The sequence below is a fragment of the Pleurodeles waltl genome, chromosome 8, assembly GCF_031143425.1.
Source record: "Pleurodeles waltl isolate 20211129_DDA chromosome 8, aPleWal1.hap1.20221129, whole genome shotgun sequence".
Classification (NCBI taxonomy): Eukaryota; Metazoa; Chordata; class Amphibia; order Caudata; family Salamandridae; genus Pleurodeles; species Pleurodeles waltl.
Window position 1 is genome coordinate 672756340 of NC_090447.1, and position 21985 is coordinate 672778324.

Below are 21985 nucleotides of genomic sequence, written 5' to 3' on the forward strand. Positions count from 1 at the left end.
TCTAGGCACTGTCTTCGGCGCTGGTTGAAGTGCCCACTGTGTGGAAAAGTAAGCAGAAGAAGGGGAAAAATATTGTTTACCCTTCCTTAAAGGTTAACTTGCACCACTTACAATCACCTGGGGAAAATAGTGCACAGTATCATTGTTATCTGATTAGGAGATGCTCAGTACTTAATTTGTAGGTAAAAATGTGAGATGCCCTAAGCTCACCTCTGAAACATGTGGCTGCTGCAATTAAATGTGTGAGCGTGTAATACTGAGGCAGCACGATATTGAAACCATATCAGGCCTCTTTAATCTATTTACAGCCACTCCCTGCCGCTTCAGCATACTCTTTTAGCTTTCTGCTTTCTCCCCTTGTGACGCTTTTTTGTTTTTCTCTTCCTACTTCTTTCCCATATGTGACTTTTCCTCACAGTAAATGTATGAGGCAAAGGAATAGCTGCCGGTCCTCAAAAATAAGTGCTGGTGCCCCGCACCGGAAACCAGAAGCTCAAATTAAGTACTGGAGATGGGGACTCCGTCAACATACGGTGCCCTAAATGATTGACTCAAGCAGGCATGAGGCGCTGACTGGAACACATCTGAATTACTTTTTAATACAAGTAATCTGATAACTGCCCCTCACCGCATCCAGCACGGAACTCACAGCATTAAGAGTTTTTTTTTTTTTTAAATTAACCTCTTTGCCTCTAGCCGCCCGATGAACTTTGTCAAAATCCCCCATCTGCTGGTTGTAACACTGAAAGCAGTTGATCGAGCCGAACAAGAGTGGCAACAAGAGGTTTGCTGCCAAGGGAATCATGCAGCTTTTCAGGTTTCATAAAGTAGAATACTGCATTTTCCACTTATTAACTTGTGTCAAATATATTGAATTACGACAAAAAAAAATCAAAATCACATAGTCGTGGTATTTGGTGTAAATCCGTTCAGTAGTTTTTGAGAAATTTAAGGGAATCGAAATTTGTATATCTAGGGACGTGAAGGATTTGCAACCCTTCCCTATCTCCTGCTACTATTCGATTGGCTGCCAACACTTCATCAAGGAAGTGTTGGCAGCCATCTTGGGACATGTCTGGAGCAGAGTCCCAGAAAAAAAGGATGAAAAATACAAAAGGGGTCAGGGTATGAACACCCTCATCCCTTAGCTCTGGGGTCCCAAAGTGACCCATCAGGGCTAAAAAGCATTTTAAAAAATGTATTTTAAAGCAAATTTGCAATGGGTCATTAATCCATGTAAGTTAAAAAAATAAATAAAAAAAAAAAAAGTACGGGCTCCTGCACTTCTTTTTAAATAAGACTCTGGGTGGGCCAGGTCCCAGGGGCACCATTTTCTTTTTAATAGAGGGGGCCTCCTGGCCCCCCACAGCCCCAGGGACCATCACCTCAACAGGGAGAATAAATAAAAATGAGTGGGGGCCGTGCCCCGGGGACCACCAACCCGGGGCAAAAATGCTTACAATATGTGGGGGAGGCCGATGGACTCGCACACAGTCCTAAGGACGACCACCTCCCATGGGCTAAATTGAAATAAGAACGGGGGCCACTTGGCCCCGTGCCCTGGGGATCACCACCTCCTGGGGCAAAAATGATTTCAATATGTGGAGGAGGCACAATGGCCTCCCCCACAGCCCTGTGGACCACCACCTCCCCGCGGCTAAATTGAAATATGAACATGGGCCACGTGGCCCCCCTGCACCCTGGGGACCACCACCCCCTGGGGCCAAAATGATTTTAATATGTGGGGGAGGCATGATGGATCAGTTTGGACTCCCATTAGCCCCAGAGACCACCACCTCCCTGTGGCTTTGCCTACATTGGAGGGGGGCTACATGGTCGCAGTCGAGAATTCACTGATGGCCCTGGGGATCCCCACCCCCCCCAGGGCCAGCTCCTGCTATGTCCTGGGGTGCCCACCACTGGGACATAGCTGTTGATGTGGCTTGGCTGTAGCCTCAAAGTTGCAGCCAAGTCACAGCAAACACTCCAGTTTCTGACAGCGGGAACTGTCAGAAGGTCCTGCTGTCAGAAAGTGGAGCTTTCATTTCTGTTCCCTGCACTCAGAGATGTGTGCAGGGAACAGAAATGAAAGGTTTGCTTCAGCAACCACAGAGCTGCTACTTAAAGCAGCTCCTTGGTTGCCGAAGCAATGGGACCGCAGGGGAGGGCTTGAGGCTTCCCTCACAGTCCCAGTTAGCACGTAAAGGGCTTTTTTTACATTTAAAAAATATTAAAATAACAACATGTAGGGATAGCGGGGGAGCCCTTAAGGCCTCCCCACAGTCCCTGGTAGCCCATAGAGGGTTAAAAAAAGCAGAAAAATAATAAATAGCTCAGTTTTAAGGTCACAGACCTTCACACTGAACGTTAGTCTAGCCAGACTTGTTTCCCTTTTTTTTAACTACAAATGTTTATGGCTCATACTGAATGGTGATCTTACTCTTCTTGAATAACAAACACATTTTTCTTTTCAATTGGTCCAGAACTATCTCATTCTAGGTATATCATATGTTAAAGCCTAAAAAACTCTCTATCTCTCTCCCTCCCACTCTCTTTTTCGCTCTCTTTCAATATTTCTCCCACTTGCACACCCACTCAGACACTTAGGGACCTACTCCCAGACCCACTCCGACACTCATGCACCCACTCACAGCCCACTCAGACCCTCTTGCACCCACTCACACCCCTAGTCAGACCCTCACTCACCTACTCACAGACCCACTCAGACTCACACACCCACTCACAGACCCACTGATACCCTCATGCACCCACTCACAGACCAGCACTCACACTGATGCAGCCTCTAAAACACTGATGTACGCACTCTCACACCCAGACAGACACTCTCACATCCATTCTCACCCCAGATAACCCTCTCACACCCAGAGAGGCCGCGGCTAACTCCTACCGCGCAAGGCCACAGGGCCGTGCACAGCATGGGGTTGGGTGGTTGGTTGGGTGGTTGGTTGGGTGGGTGGTTGGGTGGTTGGGTGGTTGGGTGGTTGGGTGGTTGGGTGGTTGGGTGGTTGGGTGGTTGGGTGGTTGGGTTGGCTGGTTGGCTGGTTGGCTACAGGGTCTGGCTGCAGGCCAGGTCTTGCAGGCAGCCCTTTGTGTGTGGGTGAAGAGCTAGCACGGTGCAAGGCTGGGTGATTATAGGGTGCTGGACAAATGCTGCTGTACATGGTGGTGGCTGGATTAACGTATACTAATGAAAATTACTATATGTTAAGAAATCCATAGAAATTCACTGAAAAAACAAAGGTTACAGGGACATTATAGATTGGACAATATCAGACAAGTAAGTCACTGAATTGAGATCTGCTTTTAATGGACCAAGAGCAGCTTTTGGATGCCTAACAGAAGAGAGATGATGTAGTCAAGACTAGAGAGGACTAGGGCCTGTGCAGTTATTTGCTGAAATGATGTACTTTATTCATATTGCAGTTTTGTCACAGGTGATGCCTAGGAAATTTGAACTGTCTGCAATAGGTTTGTAATCAAATATTTGGTGTTGTGTATTTCTACGCTTGGACTGTAAGGGGGCATATTAGGGAGAAATAAGGAGCAGCTCAGTATTTGGAGGGGTCAGCTTGAGGTGATGAATTGAAATGCATGTCTGGGGTACTTTTTGTGTGTTTGCCTGGTTGATAATGATCTCTGGTAAGATGACTTTCAAGTAGCCCTGAGTGTCACCAGCATAGAAATGATAAGTAATTCTCAAGAGCCTAAAATGCAGCTGAGGCACCCTGTGTGCAGGCTGATATTTGTTAGATATGGAATAATGACTGGGGTGATATATTGGATTATTTCTGCTGACATAGTCTTTGAGAAACGTGAGGAAGGTTATAGATCTTCAATGGTTTTTCTGAAATCTGATTGTGATTTTTACCTGGAAAATGACAAAACCTCTCTTGGTTTTCAAGTTAAGGCATGAAGGGTAAACTCTGGTATGTCGGAAGAGATAGACAGATGTGTGGTTTTTTTCTCAGCAGAAGTTGGAGAATCTCTCACAGTTCTCCTTGGAGTCTTGGGTGACAACAGTAAAAGGAGATAGGTATGCCCTTTAAAAAGCTTTTAGAAGCTCTTTGAGATTGTTAGTCATATTTTTCACTGATTTGAAGAGGGATGCCTTTTTTGTATGCTTTGTACTTGGATCGTATGCTAGAAATATTTTATGAAAATGGGTTTTGTTGCCATAAACATTCATTTGCTTTTACATGTTTATGTTCTTCGTGTAGTTCTTTGGACAATTTTGTCAGGATTTATGTAATTTTAGGCCTGATTTAGAACTTGGTGAATGGTGATACTCTGGCACAAGCATTACGGATATTCTGTCCATCGTATTATGATCTTCATCTGCTATTATGGGATTGTAATACGGCAGATGAGATATCCGCCATGTTTGTGACAGAGTAACCCCCTCCACCAAACTCTTTATCCGGTCCTTAGGACCTGATTTAGACTTTGGTGGTATTACTGCCAATCTGTTGTGCGGCAGACTCTAGAACACCATCAAGTTGACAGTGTTCCGCTCGCCACATTTAGATATATTGCGCCCACAACACAGGGCCCTTCCTAGCCATCAGGCTGGCGGGATCGCGCTGACCATATTTCGATGTTACAATTCCAGCTGGTGGAGTACTGCTTGCAGATTGCTGGCAGAGGGAGGCCATTGCTGAACTCAATGGACATCATACAATGGTTATGGAATAGAGGTAAGTCTCACACAGACACACTGCACCTTGGCCATGTGTCCACCTGCACAACACATGATACAACACACCACATACACACTATTATCCATTGCCATTCCACCACAACACGCATATACTGAAAAACAGACATTGCCACACGTCCATGACACAACATACACACAACATTGATGCTGCACCCACAAACGACACAACAACCAACACAACTAAACACTCATCTACTTAAACACCCATCCAAAGGCACAACTACACACAGAACAACAACAACCACTACACCACAACAGTGACCCCAATGTTGCACACAGCAACACAACACACACAACTACAGACTTGTATGCAAGTGGCACACATACTGACACAACCACACCACCCACTCCAGCTTCATCCACCTCAATCAGCCAGTCCAATCTCACATACACATACTGACTCACATACCCTACTGGCAGCACAAGGTTACAGGTACAGGTCCACTTGCAATGTGCACACATGGACATAGCTGACAAGTGCTATTGTAATATCATTGTGGTGCCAGCATGCATTTGGCAATGAATACTGGCACCATAATGACAGTTGTGTATGTGTGCAATATGTGTCTTGTATCAGTGTGTCCCCATCCATATTGGTGACAATTGCTTCCCCAACATATGCATGTCACAGTAATTTAAAATAAAATGCTGTTACATGTATATGACTGCAGTGGGCCTGAGCTCATGTGCAGTGGCCACACAATGGACACAGGCAATGCGTGTTTCCTACTTTCGATTCCGTGTGATGAAGGGGTTGTGCTATCTAGGTGGTCCAGTGGAAACAGTGACAGAAGGTATTGTCCAATCGGGTCCAGTTGAAAATGGAAGTAGAGTTGGGAAAAAAGATAAGTGTTAACGTCATTTCTCCCCCAATCCACCAACTCAGATGTGGAAGTTGGACCACCACAGTTGGCCTAGCAGTAAGGCACATCCAAATCTGCACGGCTGTAAGGGTGGCTGAAGTCTTGCCACCAGCCACTATTTCCAATGGCGCCTTTGACACGGATGGGAATCCTTATCGGAGTCAGCAGGACTTGTCTATGGGACTGCCAAAATTGAAATCGGGCGGGTGGACTTCCAAGCCAGCGGACAGGTTTTCTGTCCAAAAAGTGCTGGCGGTCCTGTTACTGCCAAGATCTAAACCAGTTCATTAGTCATTTTAATTTGAGAGTGAAAACTTCATCCACTACTTCAAACATGACATAATGATATCAACATGGTTGCATCATACTGTATTTTGTGGTTGCATCACTTTGCAAGGATCATATTTTCTTTTATTTACCTATTTGAGTCATTGAAGACCCTATGTATTATCTATTGTAGGTCTATTTGAGTCTTTGTAGTGTCATTCCTGTATCTATTTTTTTAAGGTTTGGAGTAATTAGTTTTTGTAATGGCTGTACTACCTTGTGCAATGTATCTTTGTTGTTTCTTTGTTCCTTCTTTTATGTTTGGTCTGGATTTTGAACATGCTTTGTTTACTGATGATTGAAGGTGGGGAAGCTTTGAAGTCTGCTTCTTTGTTGTTTGTCAATGTTCCATGCAGCACATATATTAAACCTTCAAAAGGAATGTTTTGTTTCTAATCCAAAGGGTCAGTTGCTGTCTCTTTTTAACCAATACTTTCTCCACTTCATGATTTAGGATATAACAGTAGCTGTAAGAGAGATAGATGATGAAACCAGATATTTCTGTTTATGCCTATTATGTAGTGCCACAGCGTCTTTTAATATTGAGGAAATAACGTTTGAGCTTATTTTTTTAGGGTGCTTTCTAAATTTTTTTGATTTGTAGATCACTTACAAGTTTCTACATGCTATTTTCAACTATGAATATAATCTTCCATTAGAAACAGATCATAACATTGACTTTTCTAATGTGTTTTCATATAGTCTATATCGTAAATCAGACATCATTCTGATATAAAAGAGGGCTACTTTAAAAGATCAAAGCAAACCTAAGTCTTAACAATCCAACTTAATTGGCTGCCTTGCAGTATGAATATTGAGAAGCAGATTGGGAAGTAGAAAACATGTTAAATTACATACATAGTACAAATCTCACAACCACTGCAGTATGGATTTTAAATACTCACCAACTAGCAAATGTATTAGCGTCAGCTGCATGTAGTTCGGTGATGAAATATTGCACAGATAGTCCCCGCTGTCTGATAATGTGAGACCTTCAAGTAGTATGGAAGAGGTTGTTGAATTTATACCACTTGAAAGTCTACTTTCATAAGCTTTTTCTCTCGTTACATTTTTGAATGAGTTGTTAAAATGTGCCAAAAATGTTGATGAGTCTTTTCTTTGAATTGACCAAGTGACTGTGAAATCAGTGATGTTCTTCTCTTTAGAAGAAGTGCACTTGAAAACAGCATCGTGGTTTTCTTGATGAACTTGAAACTCTATAATTCAAAATGAAAATGCAAAAAAGAATTACCAGTGAGACAGATGCAAACAAATACAATACAAATTTACTTGAAGCAGAATCCAAAACCTATATGGTACAATAAAAAGCATGAGTCCATGTAGATAATCTGACTTTCTTGATGGTTTTACAACCTGTTAAAAAGTAGTAATGGGCTTGCGCCCCCCCTTAAACATTGTCAAATGGGTATACTCCTAATTGGTATACTCCTAATTGGTATATTTACCTTCCCTATAAGTCCCTAGCACATGGTATAAAGAGCAGCAAGGGCCAAGAAATTAAATGCCATTAGTGGACTGCAGCACCTATTTTGCCATCTACAACAGTGGTAGTGGAAACATGGCTTCATGTCTACCCTGTGTAGCCTGAGTAGGGCAGGGTAAAAACTATAATTCAACTTGTCAAAATAAATCACTTTGACAGGTCACAACTCCTTTTTAAATATAAATAGGTAGGCCTTGGAGACCACAATGCAGGTGCTCGATAGTTAAAAGTAAGACATGCAGAAATGCAATGTTAACATGTCCTCGCAGTAACTAGCACCCAAAAGCTATTTTTTACTGTTGTAGGCCTAGCTCTCTTTTGTAGAAAACCAAAGTTCAGATTAAAAATTCTAATACTGTATCACAGATATGAGACAAATTAAAAATAATGAAACAACTATTTTTATTAGTTATTAAAATATCTAATTCAATGGTGGAGTAATTTTAGAAAGATATTTTTTCCCAACTGTATATCTGTATTCTAAATTACAATTTGCTCACCTACTTCTGCCTGCCAGTAATTAGCAGTTGAATAGGTGTGAAAATGGAGTAAAGTGCCTCTAGGAGCCAACAATAGGCTTAGCTGAATGGGCAGAGGTGACTCCTCTGAACCTGACAGAATATGCAGGATGGAGCTGTGAGCAACCCTTTGATATTACCATGTCAAATTCTGCTTGAATGTCAAATCCTGCTTGACAGGTCTGCTGGATTTATGTATAAAATTTTAGGGTGCACTTGAAAGGAAAGGAAACAGGATGCCAAAATAAATCTTATGTATTCACTGTCTGGTTTTTGAAAACCCTACTTTTGACCTATCAGACTTCGGTCTCTGTTTTGCTATAACAATAAGGGTGCACTTGAAAGGAAGGGATTAAGATAGAAAACAAATCTTGTGTATCTACTATCTCGTTGCTGGAAACTCTACTTTTGTTCTACCAGACGTCTGTCCCTCTGTTTATTGTGGGGACAGTGACTTCCCCAAACTGGAGTTCAGTGTTAGATGAGGGTGAACACTATGATTAACATAGTATACACCCCAAAGATATACCAAAGCCCAAGTTTAGTGTGGCTAAAGACTTTACAATCTTGAAAATGACTGAGGTGGGTAGAGTTGACTCAACAAACTTTTACCCCATTGGTTAGAGCATGCCCACAACTCATTCCTACCTACCAGCTAGTGCTGGCATTAATGCAGCATCTCCAGACACCCACTTCAGAACACTACTGGAGCTATGGAAGAATCATAAGAGGACTGAACTTGTAGTCTGTGACCTAAAAAGAACCCTGATGGACTATACCTGATCTCTCTTGCACCTGGGATAAAGTGGACTTCAAGGGCCAGTCGGCAGACGTAAAGTTCAAGCTACAAGGATATAACAAACTACAAGAGGCCTTTTCCTGGAAGTACTTAGTTGACCAGTGGCAACTGGGCCTAGACTGGAACCTGCTTTTGGCCTCTGCTAAACAGCATGTGAGTCTCCAAGTGCATTTTGAAGGTCCTGGGGGGGCATTTGAAGTGTACTCCTGTGGTGGAATGGGAGAAGATCAAATCTTTGACCATGATGAACCTGGTTGGCAATCTTCATCTAATCTCCATCGCAGTCAACCTAAAATTGCACCTAAGTCCCAGTCTACTACCACCATTGACTATAATTGGCTGTTTACATTTCTTGGCACCATTCCTACTTAAAACATTAAAAAATCATATCTCCAGTTCCCTTATTGTTTTTTTGTAACTTTGGTGTCATCTTGTTTATTACATTTTACTCTATTTTTCTATTTTTTGTTGTTCTGCATTTTGTCAAAGTCAAGCCTGTCTGCTGTGTGCCACAGCTACCACGAGTTTGAGCTTAAGTTAATTTAGTGACTTTGAAGGCTCACACTGAAAAGGGTTGTGATAATTCCTTAAGGTAGTCACCCAACCCCAAATAATAATCCAATTTCTTACAGTGACACATTGTTGTTACCAGTTATCTCTGTTCCACAGGGGCATGATAATAGAAAGAAGGTGGCTTACATTTTTGTATTTGCTGGAAGCCCTACCATTTTTACTGAATTAGAAATATTTGATATGCTTATCGGCCATACCTTTCTATTGTGGGCTTCCACATTGAGAACTCAATAGCTTCTAGCCACATAGTCAGCAAGTGGACTCCCTTTACCTACTGACAGGCTATTCAGTGATTCAAAATAGAGCATCTGTACCTGGAAGTCTTCTACAAAACAATCTGCCAACAGAATAACAGTCTCTACTGTCTTTTATATATCAACGCTTATACCGCAAACTGAACCCAAACAAGGCATCATTCCTTACAGTTGTTAATGACAATGAAGAAGCCTAAATAAGAATGTACTTGCTGACAAGACGTTAGACAACGTCGCCTGCACCCTTATCCACAGACAACTCTGAGCTTGTTCCTCACAAAATGACCTCTTCACAAGAACTCACAGTGCAAAGTAAAACCCGACAGCATAGTACCAACTATTACTTTTGTACAAAATCAGCCCCAGTCTCACTGATAGATGAAATTGTGCCACCCTCAGGGACCCTCTCACGGAGTGTTGCTTTCAGCGGCTGCGTGCCTTGGTGCAAAACTAAAATGAAATCACAACATGGCACATAGCTGTTTGACTTGTCACCTTTACACTGCATGCATTTTATGTAAGTCACCCCTTGTTGGACCAGGCCCTTTTTGAAGGGTCATCCTCAGTCATTTTTACTCCTTCCTCCTATTTTTTTCTGACCAGTAGCCATGTCTTCGAATAGTCATCTCTTCAGCTCTTTCGTGCAGTTGAAGAGGTGTGTAGTCCGTCTGAGGTGGGGCAATAGGGCATTCCATGCTGTGGTGGCGAAGTAGGAGAATGAGCATCCCCCTGTTCTTGTTTTTCTGATGCAGGGTACTTTAGCGAGAAAGAGAGCTGGGCTGAGCGTAGGGTCATGTGGGGTACATGGAAATTAAGTTGCCTGTTCAGGTCGGCTGGTCCGGTGTCGTGGAGGGCTTTGTGTATGTGGGTGAGGATCTTGAAGGTGATTCTTTTCTCTATGGGGAGCCAGTATAGTGTGGGCAGGTGCTGGGAGATATGACAGTGTTGAGGTAGGTGGAGGACCAGTCTGGCGACGGCGTTCTGGATGTTCTGTAGTTTGCAGGTGAGTTTCTTGTTTGATTCTGGCGTAGACCGTGTTGCCGTAGTCCAGTCGGCTGGTAACGAGGGCGTGTGTGAAATGGTCTTTCTGTGTTCGAGGGGGATCCATTTGAATGTCTTGCATAGGAGGCAGAGGGTGTGGAAGCAGGTAGATGCAACTGAGTTGATTTGGCGGTCCATGTTGAGTTTTGAGTCCAGGATGATTCCGAGGTTGCAGGCTTCGTTTGTGGGGGATGGGCAGGCTTCTGAGTGTGGGGACCCACCCGGAGTCATTCCACACGTCGGGTTGAGAGCCCATGATGAGTACTTCATTTTTGTCTGCGTTGAGTTGTACGCAGCTGCTTTTCATCCAGTTGGCGACTGCTCCCATGCCTTCGCAGAAGTTGTGTCTGGCTGTGTTGGGTTCATTGGATAGGGAGAGGATGAGTTGGGTGTCATCAGCGAAGGAGACGATGTTGAGTCTGTAGTTTCTGATGATGGTGGCTAGCGGGGCCATGTAGATGTTAAACAACGTGGGGCTGAGGGAGGATCCCTGGGGAACTCGGTAGGTGTGGGGTCCAAGAGGAAGGGGGGAGAAGTCATACTCGTTGAGTTCTGCCGGAGAGGAAAGATCGGATCCAGTCGAGGGCCTTGTCTCTGATGCCAGGCTTGTGAAGTCTGCGTATCTGGGTGTGGTGGGAGACTGTGTCGAAGGCTGCCAAAAGGTCGAGCAGGATGAGTGCCGCAGTCTCTCTTGTCCAGCAGGGAGCGGATGTCGTCCATTGCAGCTAGAAGGGCTGTTTCGGTGCTGTGTTTTTTTTCTAAAACCAGATTGGGAGGCGTTGAGGATGTTGTGGCCTTCGGTGAAAGTGGTGAGTAGGCTGTTCATGGCTGTCTCGATAATTATCACTGACAAAGGGAGCAGGGAGATGGGCCTGTAGTTTTTGAGGTCGGTGGGGTCCGCCGAGGGTTTCTTGAGTAGAGGGTTGATCTTGGTGTGTTTCCAGTCATTGGGGAAGGAGGCGTCTGCTAGGGAGCGGTTGATGGTGAGGTAGAGCTTGGAGGCGATGGTTTCAGCAGCTCTGTTGAAGGTGTGGTGGGGGCATGGGTCCGTTCGGGCCCCGGAGTGTATGGTCCTCATTGTCTTTGGTGTATCTTCGGTGGTGAGGGGAGTCCAGTTGGTGATCGTTGATTTTTTTAGTGTCGGGTTCCAGTGGAGGGGGGGTTCTGCACGTAGGTTGTCCTCGCTGAAGTTGTCGTAGTTGGTCTTGATTTTGTGGTGGAAGTATGTGTTGAGTTTGTTGCAGAGATCTTGTAAGGGTGGGATGTCCATTGCTTCACTGTTGGGTTGGGCAAACTTCTTGATGATGCTGAAGAGTTCCTTGCTGTTGTGTGCTCGTGAGGAGATTCTTTCCTATATTGCTTTCTTTCTGGTGCTTTTGATGAGATGGTGGTGTGCGGTGATGGTGCCTCTGAAGTTGATTTGGGCTTCTGTAGATTTGATGTTTCTCCAGATTTTCTCAAGGGGGTCGACATGTGTGTCTGGATTCTCAGAGTTCTGCGGCGAACCAACCTTTAAATATCTTTTAAGTGCAGTTTCCCCTTTGGAGCTGTTAGAAATAGGGAGTTTGGGGTCTCCGAACTCACAGTTTACAAATACATCTTTTGGTAAAGTTGGTTTTAAATTGTCAGTTTGAAAATGCCACATACCCTGATGGGTATCTGAGCTAGAGTGGGAGGAGGAGGAGTGGTCACTTACATCTGAATGGGCTGTGCCTCCCCTCATACAATGCAGTCTCCAACCCCCTGGTATGTGTCTGGGGCCGGGCCTAGGCAAGACAGGATCCTGTGAACAAGAGACTTTCCTTTGAAGTTTGCCTACTTCAAAGCAGAAAGGGATATAAGTAGTGGACCCAAAACCCCAGATTTTTAGATTACTTCTGGAATCAAGAGGAACCTCTGCCAAGGAGAAGAGCTGGAGGAGGAGTACTGCCCCTTTGCCTGTGACTGTACTTTGTTGGGTTAGCCTGCAGTAGCTGCTTCTGCGTGAGAGAGGACAAAGACTGGACTTTGTTGTGCATTCCTGCTTGAGAAGAATCTGGGCTTGCCTCCTGTTTTGAAGTCTCAGACCCCTCAAAGACTTCCTCTGCCAGCACCCGAACTCTCTGCTGAGACTCCTGCCCTGCCAAGTGGTGTCCTGTCCAGTCTCTGGGCCCTTGAGAGGTGAAGTTGGCAAAACAAGGAGTGAAATCCATGCACAGAATTCCATGCTGGGAAATTTTTGACGCACCACCTACAACGTGGCTGAAAAACGAGGCACCACCTGCTTCACGGCTAAAAGCGACGCTCCACCTGCATCGCAGCTGGGACATCGAAGCATCGTGGTTGGAAAAACGACACTACACCCGCTTGTGGCTGCTGATAATAACACAAACCCAAGGCAGCACGGTTTTCTAACACTGTGCGATCGGATTTCTCATGAATCGTCCCCAGGCGTCAAAGTCCTTGTGAACCTACACGGATTGAGGTGCCCCGTCCGGAAATTGATGCATCACTCTCTTGCAAGGGAGAAAAATGACGGATCACCTACCCGACCGGAGAAGAAACGGTGCACGGCCTTGCTTGCTAGTAAGGAATTGATGCATTGCTCACTTTTCCGATGCACGCTCACCCGTGCAGCTTTATTTTTGATGCAAACCAGACGCTTTGTATAAAATCAACATTTCCATTGTTTTCTATGGAGTAACACTCTTATTCTTTTTAAAAAATCATATCTTGACTGGTGTATGTTGGATTTTTGTAATTTTGGTCTTGTTTGATTTAGATAAATATGACCTATTTTTTTAAACTGATGTGGTGTCCATTTTGTAGCATTTTCACTGTATTACTGTGTGTGTTGGTACAAATACTTTACACATTGCCTTTGAGGTAAGCCTGACTGCTTGTGCCACGCCACCAAGGGAGTGAGCAGGGGTTATCTTAAGTGTGTTTCTCCATTACCCTGAATAGAGTGAGGGTCCCTGCTTGGACAGAGTGCAAACAGACTGCCAACCAGCGACCCCATTTGTAACACCCCTCTAGCAGGCCTTCCAGTCTAAAGGCAGGGTGCATTATATTAGATATAAGGGCATACCAGCATTAGTAGATATCCCCCTGCTATGTTTTTGTTAATTCTCAGACATAGTAAGTGAACAGGGAAGTCATGTACATGTGCTGGACACTGGCCATTACAAGTTCTACAGCTACAGGATGGTTTCCCTGAAGATGGGGATGTTTGGTATTAAACATCTCATATTAATAAACACTCACTTAATACAGTGATGGATTTATTAATGCATGCACTCAGAGGGCACCTTAGAGGTGCCCCCTGAAAACCTACCAACTCCTAGCATGGAACTGACTCGTCATAACCATAGCAGCCACCTTAGACAGAGTTCTGGCCCCTTGAGGTGAGAGCCAGTGCTCTCAAGGCCCAGAGACAAAAGCCTACACTGGGCAGAGGTGTTACCTCCTCTCCCAGGCAGGATAGACATTCCAGGGCGGGGAACTTTAAAGGCCTTGCCCCCTTTAAAATGCAACCCAGGTCTCTCCAGATGGTGGAGATGACCAATCCCCCCCTGTCCTGACACCACTTTTGGAGGCAGCACGAGTGGGAAAATTAGTTAAATTAGGAGGAGTGCCCACTTCATGCCAGTCCCATGCCTAAGTTGGATGAGCTGGAGTGGGCACTACTTTTTAAATTCCTCCATCTTGTTTGGAAGGGATTAAGGGCCAGATGTAGGTAGGTATTAAATTGCGACTTGCAATACGAGATGCAGAAAGGTGTCTCAGACACCTTCTGCGACTCGCTATGGGGTCGCAAAGACCCACCTCATGAATATTTATGAGGTGGGTCGCAGTTTGCGACCCCATAGCGAGTCTGGGCACTCACAGGGATGGTGGCCTGCTGGAGACAGCAGACCACCATGTCCGTGACTGCTTTTTTAATAAAGCCGTTCTTTTTTTTCTTTTTGCAGCCCGTTTTCCTTAAAGGAAAACGAGCTGCAAAAAGAAAAAATACCGAAACCATTTGGTTTTGGTTTTTTCAGAGTAGGCAGTGGTCCACAGGACCACTGCCTGCTCTGAAAAAATATTTTTAATGACATTCACAAAGGGGAAGGGGTCCCATGGGGACCTCTTCCCTTTTGCGAATGAGTTACCATCCACTTCAAGTGGATGGTAACTGCGAGTTGGTTTGTGACCACATTCGCGGTCCCAAAGCAACTCAGCATGGCGATGCGGTCGCAAATAAGAAGGGAACACCCCTTCCTGTTTGCGAGTCGCAGCCTCAAATTGCGGATCGGTACCGACTCGCAATTTGAGGTTGTGCGTCGCGTTTGGCCTTTTGCGCCTCGCAAACTGCGTTTTTAGCAGTTTGCGAGGCGCAAAAGGCTTGCTACATCTGGCCCCTAAGCCACTAGGGTTAGGGTTATGCCCACATCCCGAGGGAAGTGGTCATAAGAAGGATGTAGTCGCTCTTAAGATGGTCAGCCCATTGGCTACTGCCTGGCACTCCCTGTAATGTCCCTTAATTGAGTATTTAGGTGGCACCCCTGAACCCTAGAACTCAGATTCCCGATGACCTAAGAAGAATCCCACTACCACAAATAGAGCAGTAATCCTATCTACTTTTGCCTCTGCGATACCAATTGGGGATCCACTGGACTCTCTGCACGGTGTACTTTATTTTAGTGCACTACATAGAGAGCCAGCTTCCTACAGACCCTCACTCTAGTCAGGGTAAGGGAGACACCGAGCTAAGGCAACCCTGCTCACACCCTTGGTAGCTTGAATCAAGCAGCCAGGCTTATCTCAATAGCAATCTGTAAAGTATTTGTACATACACACACCCAGTAACACAGCGAAAACACCGCAAAAGTATTCCACACTAGTTTAAAAAAACTGTAAACTTTGCACTTGTATAGCGCACTACTCAACCGTTAGGGTCTCAAGGCGCTGTACTCATACCGCTATGGAACCCCTCCTGGCTTTTCCCTGTGAGGTGCCCACTCCTGGGCACCCCCAGGGTGAAGCCAGGCATCCAAGTGCTGTTGGGGCCGTTGTGGGGATTAAGCAAGCTATTGCCCAGAGTTGCAGAGTGGGACTCATTAATTAGATTAGACACCGAGGCGAGAATTATCTGGTCCAAGGGAATTGAGCCCAAGACCTGCCGAAGCAGGACTTGAACCCTGGTCTTGAGCCAGATCTCTGCTTCAGGGTCTGCCACTCTAACCATTGTGCTACACGTCTCCACAGAAAACTAGCCAATGTTTGTCTGAGTAAACAACACCAAAATGACAAAAATACAACACACACAAGTAAAGAATCAACTTTTCAAAGATTAAATGTTAGTATAGCGCTTAGAAAACACAATAGCTCCAACTGGGGCTAATACGCCGTCTTGACGGAGTCACTTCCAACATTCTGAAGCCACTTGCGAGGGAGTGCGGGCCTGTCACAGAGTCACATGGACCCCGGGTACAGTATCTTAGAAAACGATGACTAATAAAATATGTTGTACGGAGTCAGGGAGATAAGGTGGCGCTGGAGCCAGTACTGCATGGGTTCCTTACTGCAACCAAGGAGGTGAAGCATCAGTTTCTTGATGCTAGGCAGGGGAGGTGAGGCATCCGTTCCTTACGGTTGTAGAGGAGGTGATAAAACATCAGTGGTAAGGCGTCAGTTCCTTACAACAAGGTGGGGACGATGAATGCAGCAGGTCAAAATGCGAGGTGTCGCCTTTATGGTGTCATGATCACCTCATGGGGCCAAAGGTGCTGCAGCGGAGTCAGGTGTCTAGGATGTCAGTGAGATGGCACTTGGGACTGACGCTGTGGCAGGACTTCGAAGGCACAGATGCACCGTCTGGTCTGTGCTGCAGGACGTGGTTTTTGCACTCAGTGGGGAACACAGCTTTGGTGCAGATAGCAGCGCTGAGTTAGAGAGCAGCGCTAGTTCCAAGTTGCTCTGGAGTCGAGGTGCTTGATTTCTTCTTGGTTGCACAAGAGCTCAGAAACTGGATTTGGCACCACTTGGCAAGTCAGGACTCTCAGCAAGAGACCCCAGGTGCTGGCAGGTGAAGTCTTTGATGGCCCTGAGACTTCTTAACAGGAGGCAAGCTCAGTTCAAGCCCTTGGAGAACCTTGGAAAGCAGGATGTAGAGAGGCAAAGGCCAGTCCTTTCACTCCCAGTACAGAAGCAGCAAGCCAGCACAACAAAGCAGCATGCAGAGTGGCAGTCCCTCTTACAGCATCCTGCTCTTCTTCCTGGCAGAATGTCCTCAGTCCAGACGTGTTCTAACTATGTGGTGTCTTTGAAGTAGGCAAACTTCAAAGATAAGTCTTTGTAATGCACACAACCCTGCCTTTCCCTGCCCTGGCCCCAAACACACTCCAGGAGGTTGGAGACTGCTTTGTGTAAGGACAGGCACAGCCCTATTCAGATGCAAGTGTCAGCTCCACCCACCACTCTCGCTCAGGAAGTCCCATCAGCCTGGTCATTGGCCATCAGGATATGCAGGGCACACCTCAGTTCCCTTTGTGTGCCTGCCTAGAGTGTATGCACAAACAGCCCAACTGTCATCCTGACACAGTCGTGTATTCAGCAGCCAGGCAGAGGCACAGAATGGTAAGTCAGAAAATTCCCACTTTCTAAAAGTGGCATTTTAAAACTTACAATTCAAAAATCAACTTCACCAAAATATCTATTTTCAGATTTTGAGTTCAAAACCATAAACTCCATATCTTTATCTGCTCCCAAAGGAAAATTACACTTAAAAGTATTTCCAGGCAATCCCATGTCGCCCTATGGGAGAGATAGGCCTTGCAATAGTAAAAACTAAATTTAGCAGGATTTCACTAGCAGGACATGTAAAACACACCAGTATACTGTACATGTCCTACCTTTCAAATACACTGCACCCTGCCCCTGGGGCTGCCTTAGGCCTTCTTTAGGGGTGACTTACATGTAATTTAAGGGAAGGTTTGGGCCCGGAAAGTGGGAGCACATACCAGGTCAACATGACAGTTTAAAACTGCACACACAGACACTGCAGTAGCAGGCTTGAGACATGTTTGCAGGGCTACTCGTATGCGTGGCACAATCAGTGCCGCAGGCTCACTAGTAGCATTTGATTTACAGGCCCAGGGCACACCTGGTGCACTACAGTAAGAACTTACTAGTAAATCAAATATGCCAATTATGGGGACCAGCTGAGATGTGCAGACAACAATGCTGTTGAAAATTACCAAATAAGTATGGTAATTTGACTCTTTCTCGCCATCACCCTATCCTCCATCAACCAATCCTCTATCTCTATCTCATCCCAAACCCATTCTACTACTATCATCTCCAAAATAACCCTCCCTAGATCTTCCATCCTCTACTCCTCCTGTCTCACATCAAACCTCAGTTTACTGCTATGATCTCCCAAAAACCCTCATGTATCTCTCCTTTGACTTGTCCCAAACCTCATCTTACTACCATGATCTCCCAATGAACACTTCTGGATTCTTCTCTCTTCTATCCCTCCACTACTCTATTCAATTCAACTAAGAGACTCATGTGTCCTCCACTCAAATTAACTCATACCTCCCTGTAATAATACTATGGCCCTCATTACAACATTGGCGGTCAATCCCGCTTACCGCCGTGCAGAAGACTACCAACACACCGCCGTGGCCGCGGGAATCCGCTACAGCTATTACGACCCACAGCTCGGAATCCGCCAAAATCTAGACACCCACACAAGTCCGGCACACCAAAGATCAGTGATAAACTGGCGATCACAAAACCGACACCGTCACGCCAACAGGAATGCACCCACACTATCACGATCCATGAATCCACGTGGCAGTCTTTCAACCGCGGTATTCCATTGGCGGTACACACCGCTGCGCTCAAAATACACACACACTTAAAAAACACAACCACATTGGACAATTCAAAATACACACACCTGATACACATACACACACCACTCCCACACACCCAATACAATATAAAACACACACCCACATCACCCACAAACCCCTACAACAAAAATTGAGAGAGAAGCTCAGAGAGACAGCAAACCAAAGACAACACCAGCATACAGTGCACACAACACCATTACTCACACAACATCCACGCACAAAACACCACACACCCCTAAACATCACCCCACACATCACAACACACACCACCTCACACATCACCCACACCACCCCATGGCACCGCAAAGACACCCCAGGTTTTCTGAGGAGGAGCTCAGGGTCATGGTGGAGGAAATCATCCGAGTAGAGCCACAGCTATTCGGATCACAGGTGCAGCATACCACCATTGCTACGAAGATGGAGCTATGGCGCAGAATTGTGTGCAGGCTCAACACAGTGGGACAGCACCTAAGAACACGGGATGACATCGGGAAGAGGTGGAACGACCTACGGGGGAAGGTGCGTTCTGTGGTCTCAAGACACCACATTGCGGTACAGAGGACTGGCGGCGGACCCCCACCTCCTCCCCCACAACTTACAACATGGGAGGAGCACGTCTTGGCTATACTGCATCCTGAGGGCCTTGGAGGAGTAGCTGGAGGAATGGACTCTGGTAAGTCAACTCTTAACTATTACATCCTCCACCCTACCTGCATGCTATTGCATACCCTCGCCCTCACCCCCATCACTCCAACTCCTCACATATGTCCCACTATCACAAACCACACATCCCAACACCAAGCCCTGCATGCAGCAACAAAGCATGGACACCCATCACCAATGCATGTCCACTACACATACTCACACAGACCCTAAAACTATTATCACACAAGGTCCTACAGAAGAATGTAAGCACTGGGGTACAGGGTCACCCACCCATTGCACACCATAGCACACACAGATGCAATAATCATGCCTTTACACCCCTGCAGGACACCCACCCAACGTCACCAGACAGGATGTTTCAGACATGTCCACTCCACCCACAGAAGAGGCCCACAGTGATGACAGCAGCTCTGTCCAACAGGATCTAGATGACCAGCCGGGCCCATCTGGGACCTCAGGAGAGTTGGTTCCCCTCACACTGTCACAGGCCACCACAGGGCCTCCCCCCTCAGGAAACACCAGCACAGTACCCACCCAGGGGGCCCATACCTCTGTCCCCAGGACACGTCAAGCAGCAGAGTGTCCACCACTACAGGGAACCCAGGCTAACCCACCTCCCCAAGAACAGCAGGGACCTGGGGGCATTGGTAGTGGGCACACAGCTCAGGGGACAGAGGCCCAGGAAATCCGGGGAACTGGGAGGTCTGCTGTGCGACGGGGGAGGACACGCCCAGGGAACCCACTCTCCACGAGGCCCTCTCCAACATCATGGAAGCCTACCATCACTCCCAGGAGACAATGGCAACGGTAGTGGTCAAGTGTCGAGGGACAACTGTTAGACACACACTAACCCTTATGGACAACCCCAGACCCAGACAACTATTCACACTGTATAGGGTCCATGTCCTCACCTAATAGCCACACACAGTGCCTCTGGAGTTGCACCATCACATAAGGGATACTGCTGTTCCTCAGAATGTAAGCGTCATGCACTGAGCCAGGAAACTTGGCATTCACATGGGAGATGTACTGGTCGGCCAAACACACCATCTGCACATTCATGGAATGGTAACTCTTCCAGTTTCTGTATAGCCTTTCACTCCTGCGGGGGGGGACCAAGGCCACATGTGTCCCATTAATGGCACCAATGATGTTGGGGATATGTCCCAGGGCATGGAAGTCACCTTTCACTGTAGGCAAATCCTCCACCTGAGGGAAAACGATGTAGCTGCGCATGTGTTTCAGCAGGGCAGACAACACTCTGGACAACAAATTTGAGAACATTGGCTGGGACATCCCTGATGCAATGGCCGAGATCCACCTGCCAGGAAATGAGTACTGACAGGACCTGCACTAGAGGGGGGATTCCTGTGGGATGGCTAATAGCCGACATCAGGTCTAGCTCCAACTGGCACACAGTTCCTGGATTGTGGCACGCTCAAGTCGGTAGGTGACTATTACATGTCGGTCTTCCATTGTCGACAGGTCCACCAGCGGTCTGTACAACGGAGGATGCTGCCATCTCCTCACCTGCCCTAGCGGATGTGCTCTATGCATGAGAACAGCGATCAGAGGGTCAGCCAACACTGAGGTACGAAATAAACAACCTTATTGCATAAATTTGTAAATCCGCTATGTGCCTGTCTTAGTGTGTATGCAAGGCCTATATATGTGTGACGCATTTAAAATTAATGCCATGTGGCCCCCTGAAATGGGGGCTGCCCTACCTGTAATGTGGAACAAGGGGATATGAGGTAACTGCGCTGGTGTTCTACACCGTCGCAGTAGGTGGTCGAAGACTGCGGCGCAATCCTGCAGTGGTTAACATTGGACCCTATGGGTTCCAGGAGTCAATGACGATGTACGCCGGCAGTGACGGTACGCACCACCACAGTGTTACTGCCATTTTCTCTCTGTTCACTCACTTGATACCTGATCTTCAACAGGAGAGGACCCACACTGCAAGTGCTGCTGTGACCTCAGTCTGGAAGCGACAATGGCTCGAGTGTCTGGGGAAAGGGCCCCTGTCTTCACATCGGAGGAGTTAGAGAAACTAGTGAATGGGGTCCTCCCCCAGTACACGCTACTCTACGGTCCTCCAGACAAACAGGTGAGTACACTGTGAGCTTGCTGAATGGGCAATGCCTGTTTGGAGTGGTGTGGATGGGAGATGGGGGGAATGAGTCGTGGATGAAACGACGGTGAGTGGATGTTGGTCAGGGCAAGGGTGGGAACATAGGCCAATCACTGTGACGGTCCGGACGGTTATAGTTTTTCCTTTTCCCCTGTACTATTCCTGTAGGTCAGCACCCACCAGAAGAAGGATATTTGGTGTGCCATCGCCAAGGACGTCTCGGCCCTGTGGGTCCACCACAGACGGAGCACTGACTGCCGGAAAAGATGGGAGGTCATTCGCCGCTGGAGCAAGAAGACGATGGAGGCCCAGCTGGGGATGACCTCCCAACGTGGGAGGGGTGCCCGTCACACCATGACCCCCTCCCCTGATGTTCCGGTTCCTGGCGGTGGCATATCCAGAGTTGGATGGGCGCTTGAGGGCATCACAGCAGCCACAAGGAGGTGAGTACACTCACATCCATCTGATTCAGAACGCATTGGAGGTGTCTGGGTGGGGGAGGTGGGCTGTGGGTTCCCCTAGGCTAGGGCAAGACTTGTAGGCAAGGACCCTTTGTGAGGCAGGCTCAGTGTCACCCCATCCCCACCAGTGGTAAGAGCCATCTACACCTAGTCAGGCTCCTGTGACTTGGTTGTGTGCAGCAATCGGGCATATGCCTTGTACCCCATGGCCATGTGAT

At 46.6% G+C, this 21985-nt stretch overlaps 1 protein-coding gene across 4 annotated transcripts in view; it reads right to left on the reverse strand.

Moving 5' to 3' along the window:
• The window catches only part of HHLA2 (HHLA2 member of B7 family), a 1624464-nt gene that overhangs the window by 281005 nt on the left and 1321474 nt on the right, over positions 1–21985 (reverse strand). For all 4 annotated transcript variants that reach the window (XM_069204789.1, XM_069204791.1, XM_069204790.1 and 1 more), the window contains one exon: positions 6834–7145. In XM_069204789.1, the coding sequence (XP_069060890.1) occupies positions 6834–7145 (312 nt within the window). The remainder of the gene's footprint in view (positions 1–6833; positions 7146–21985) is intronic.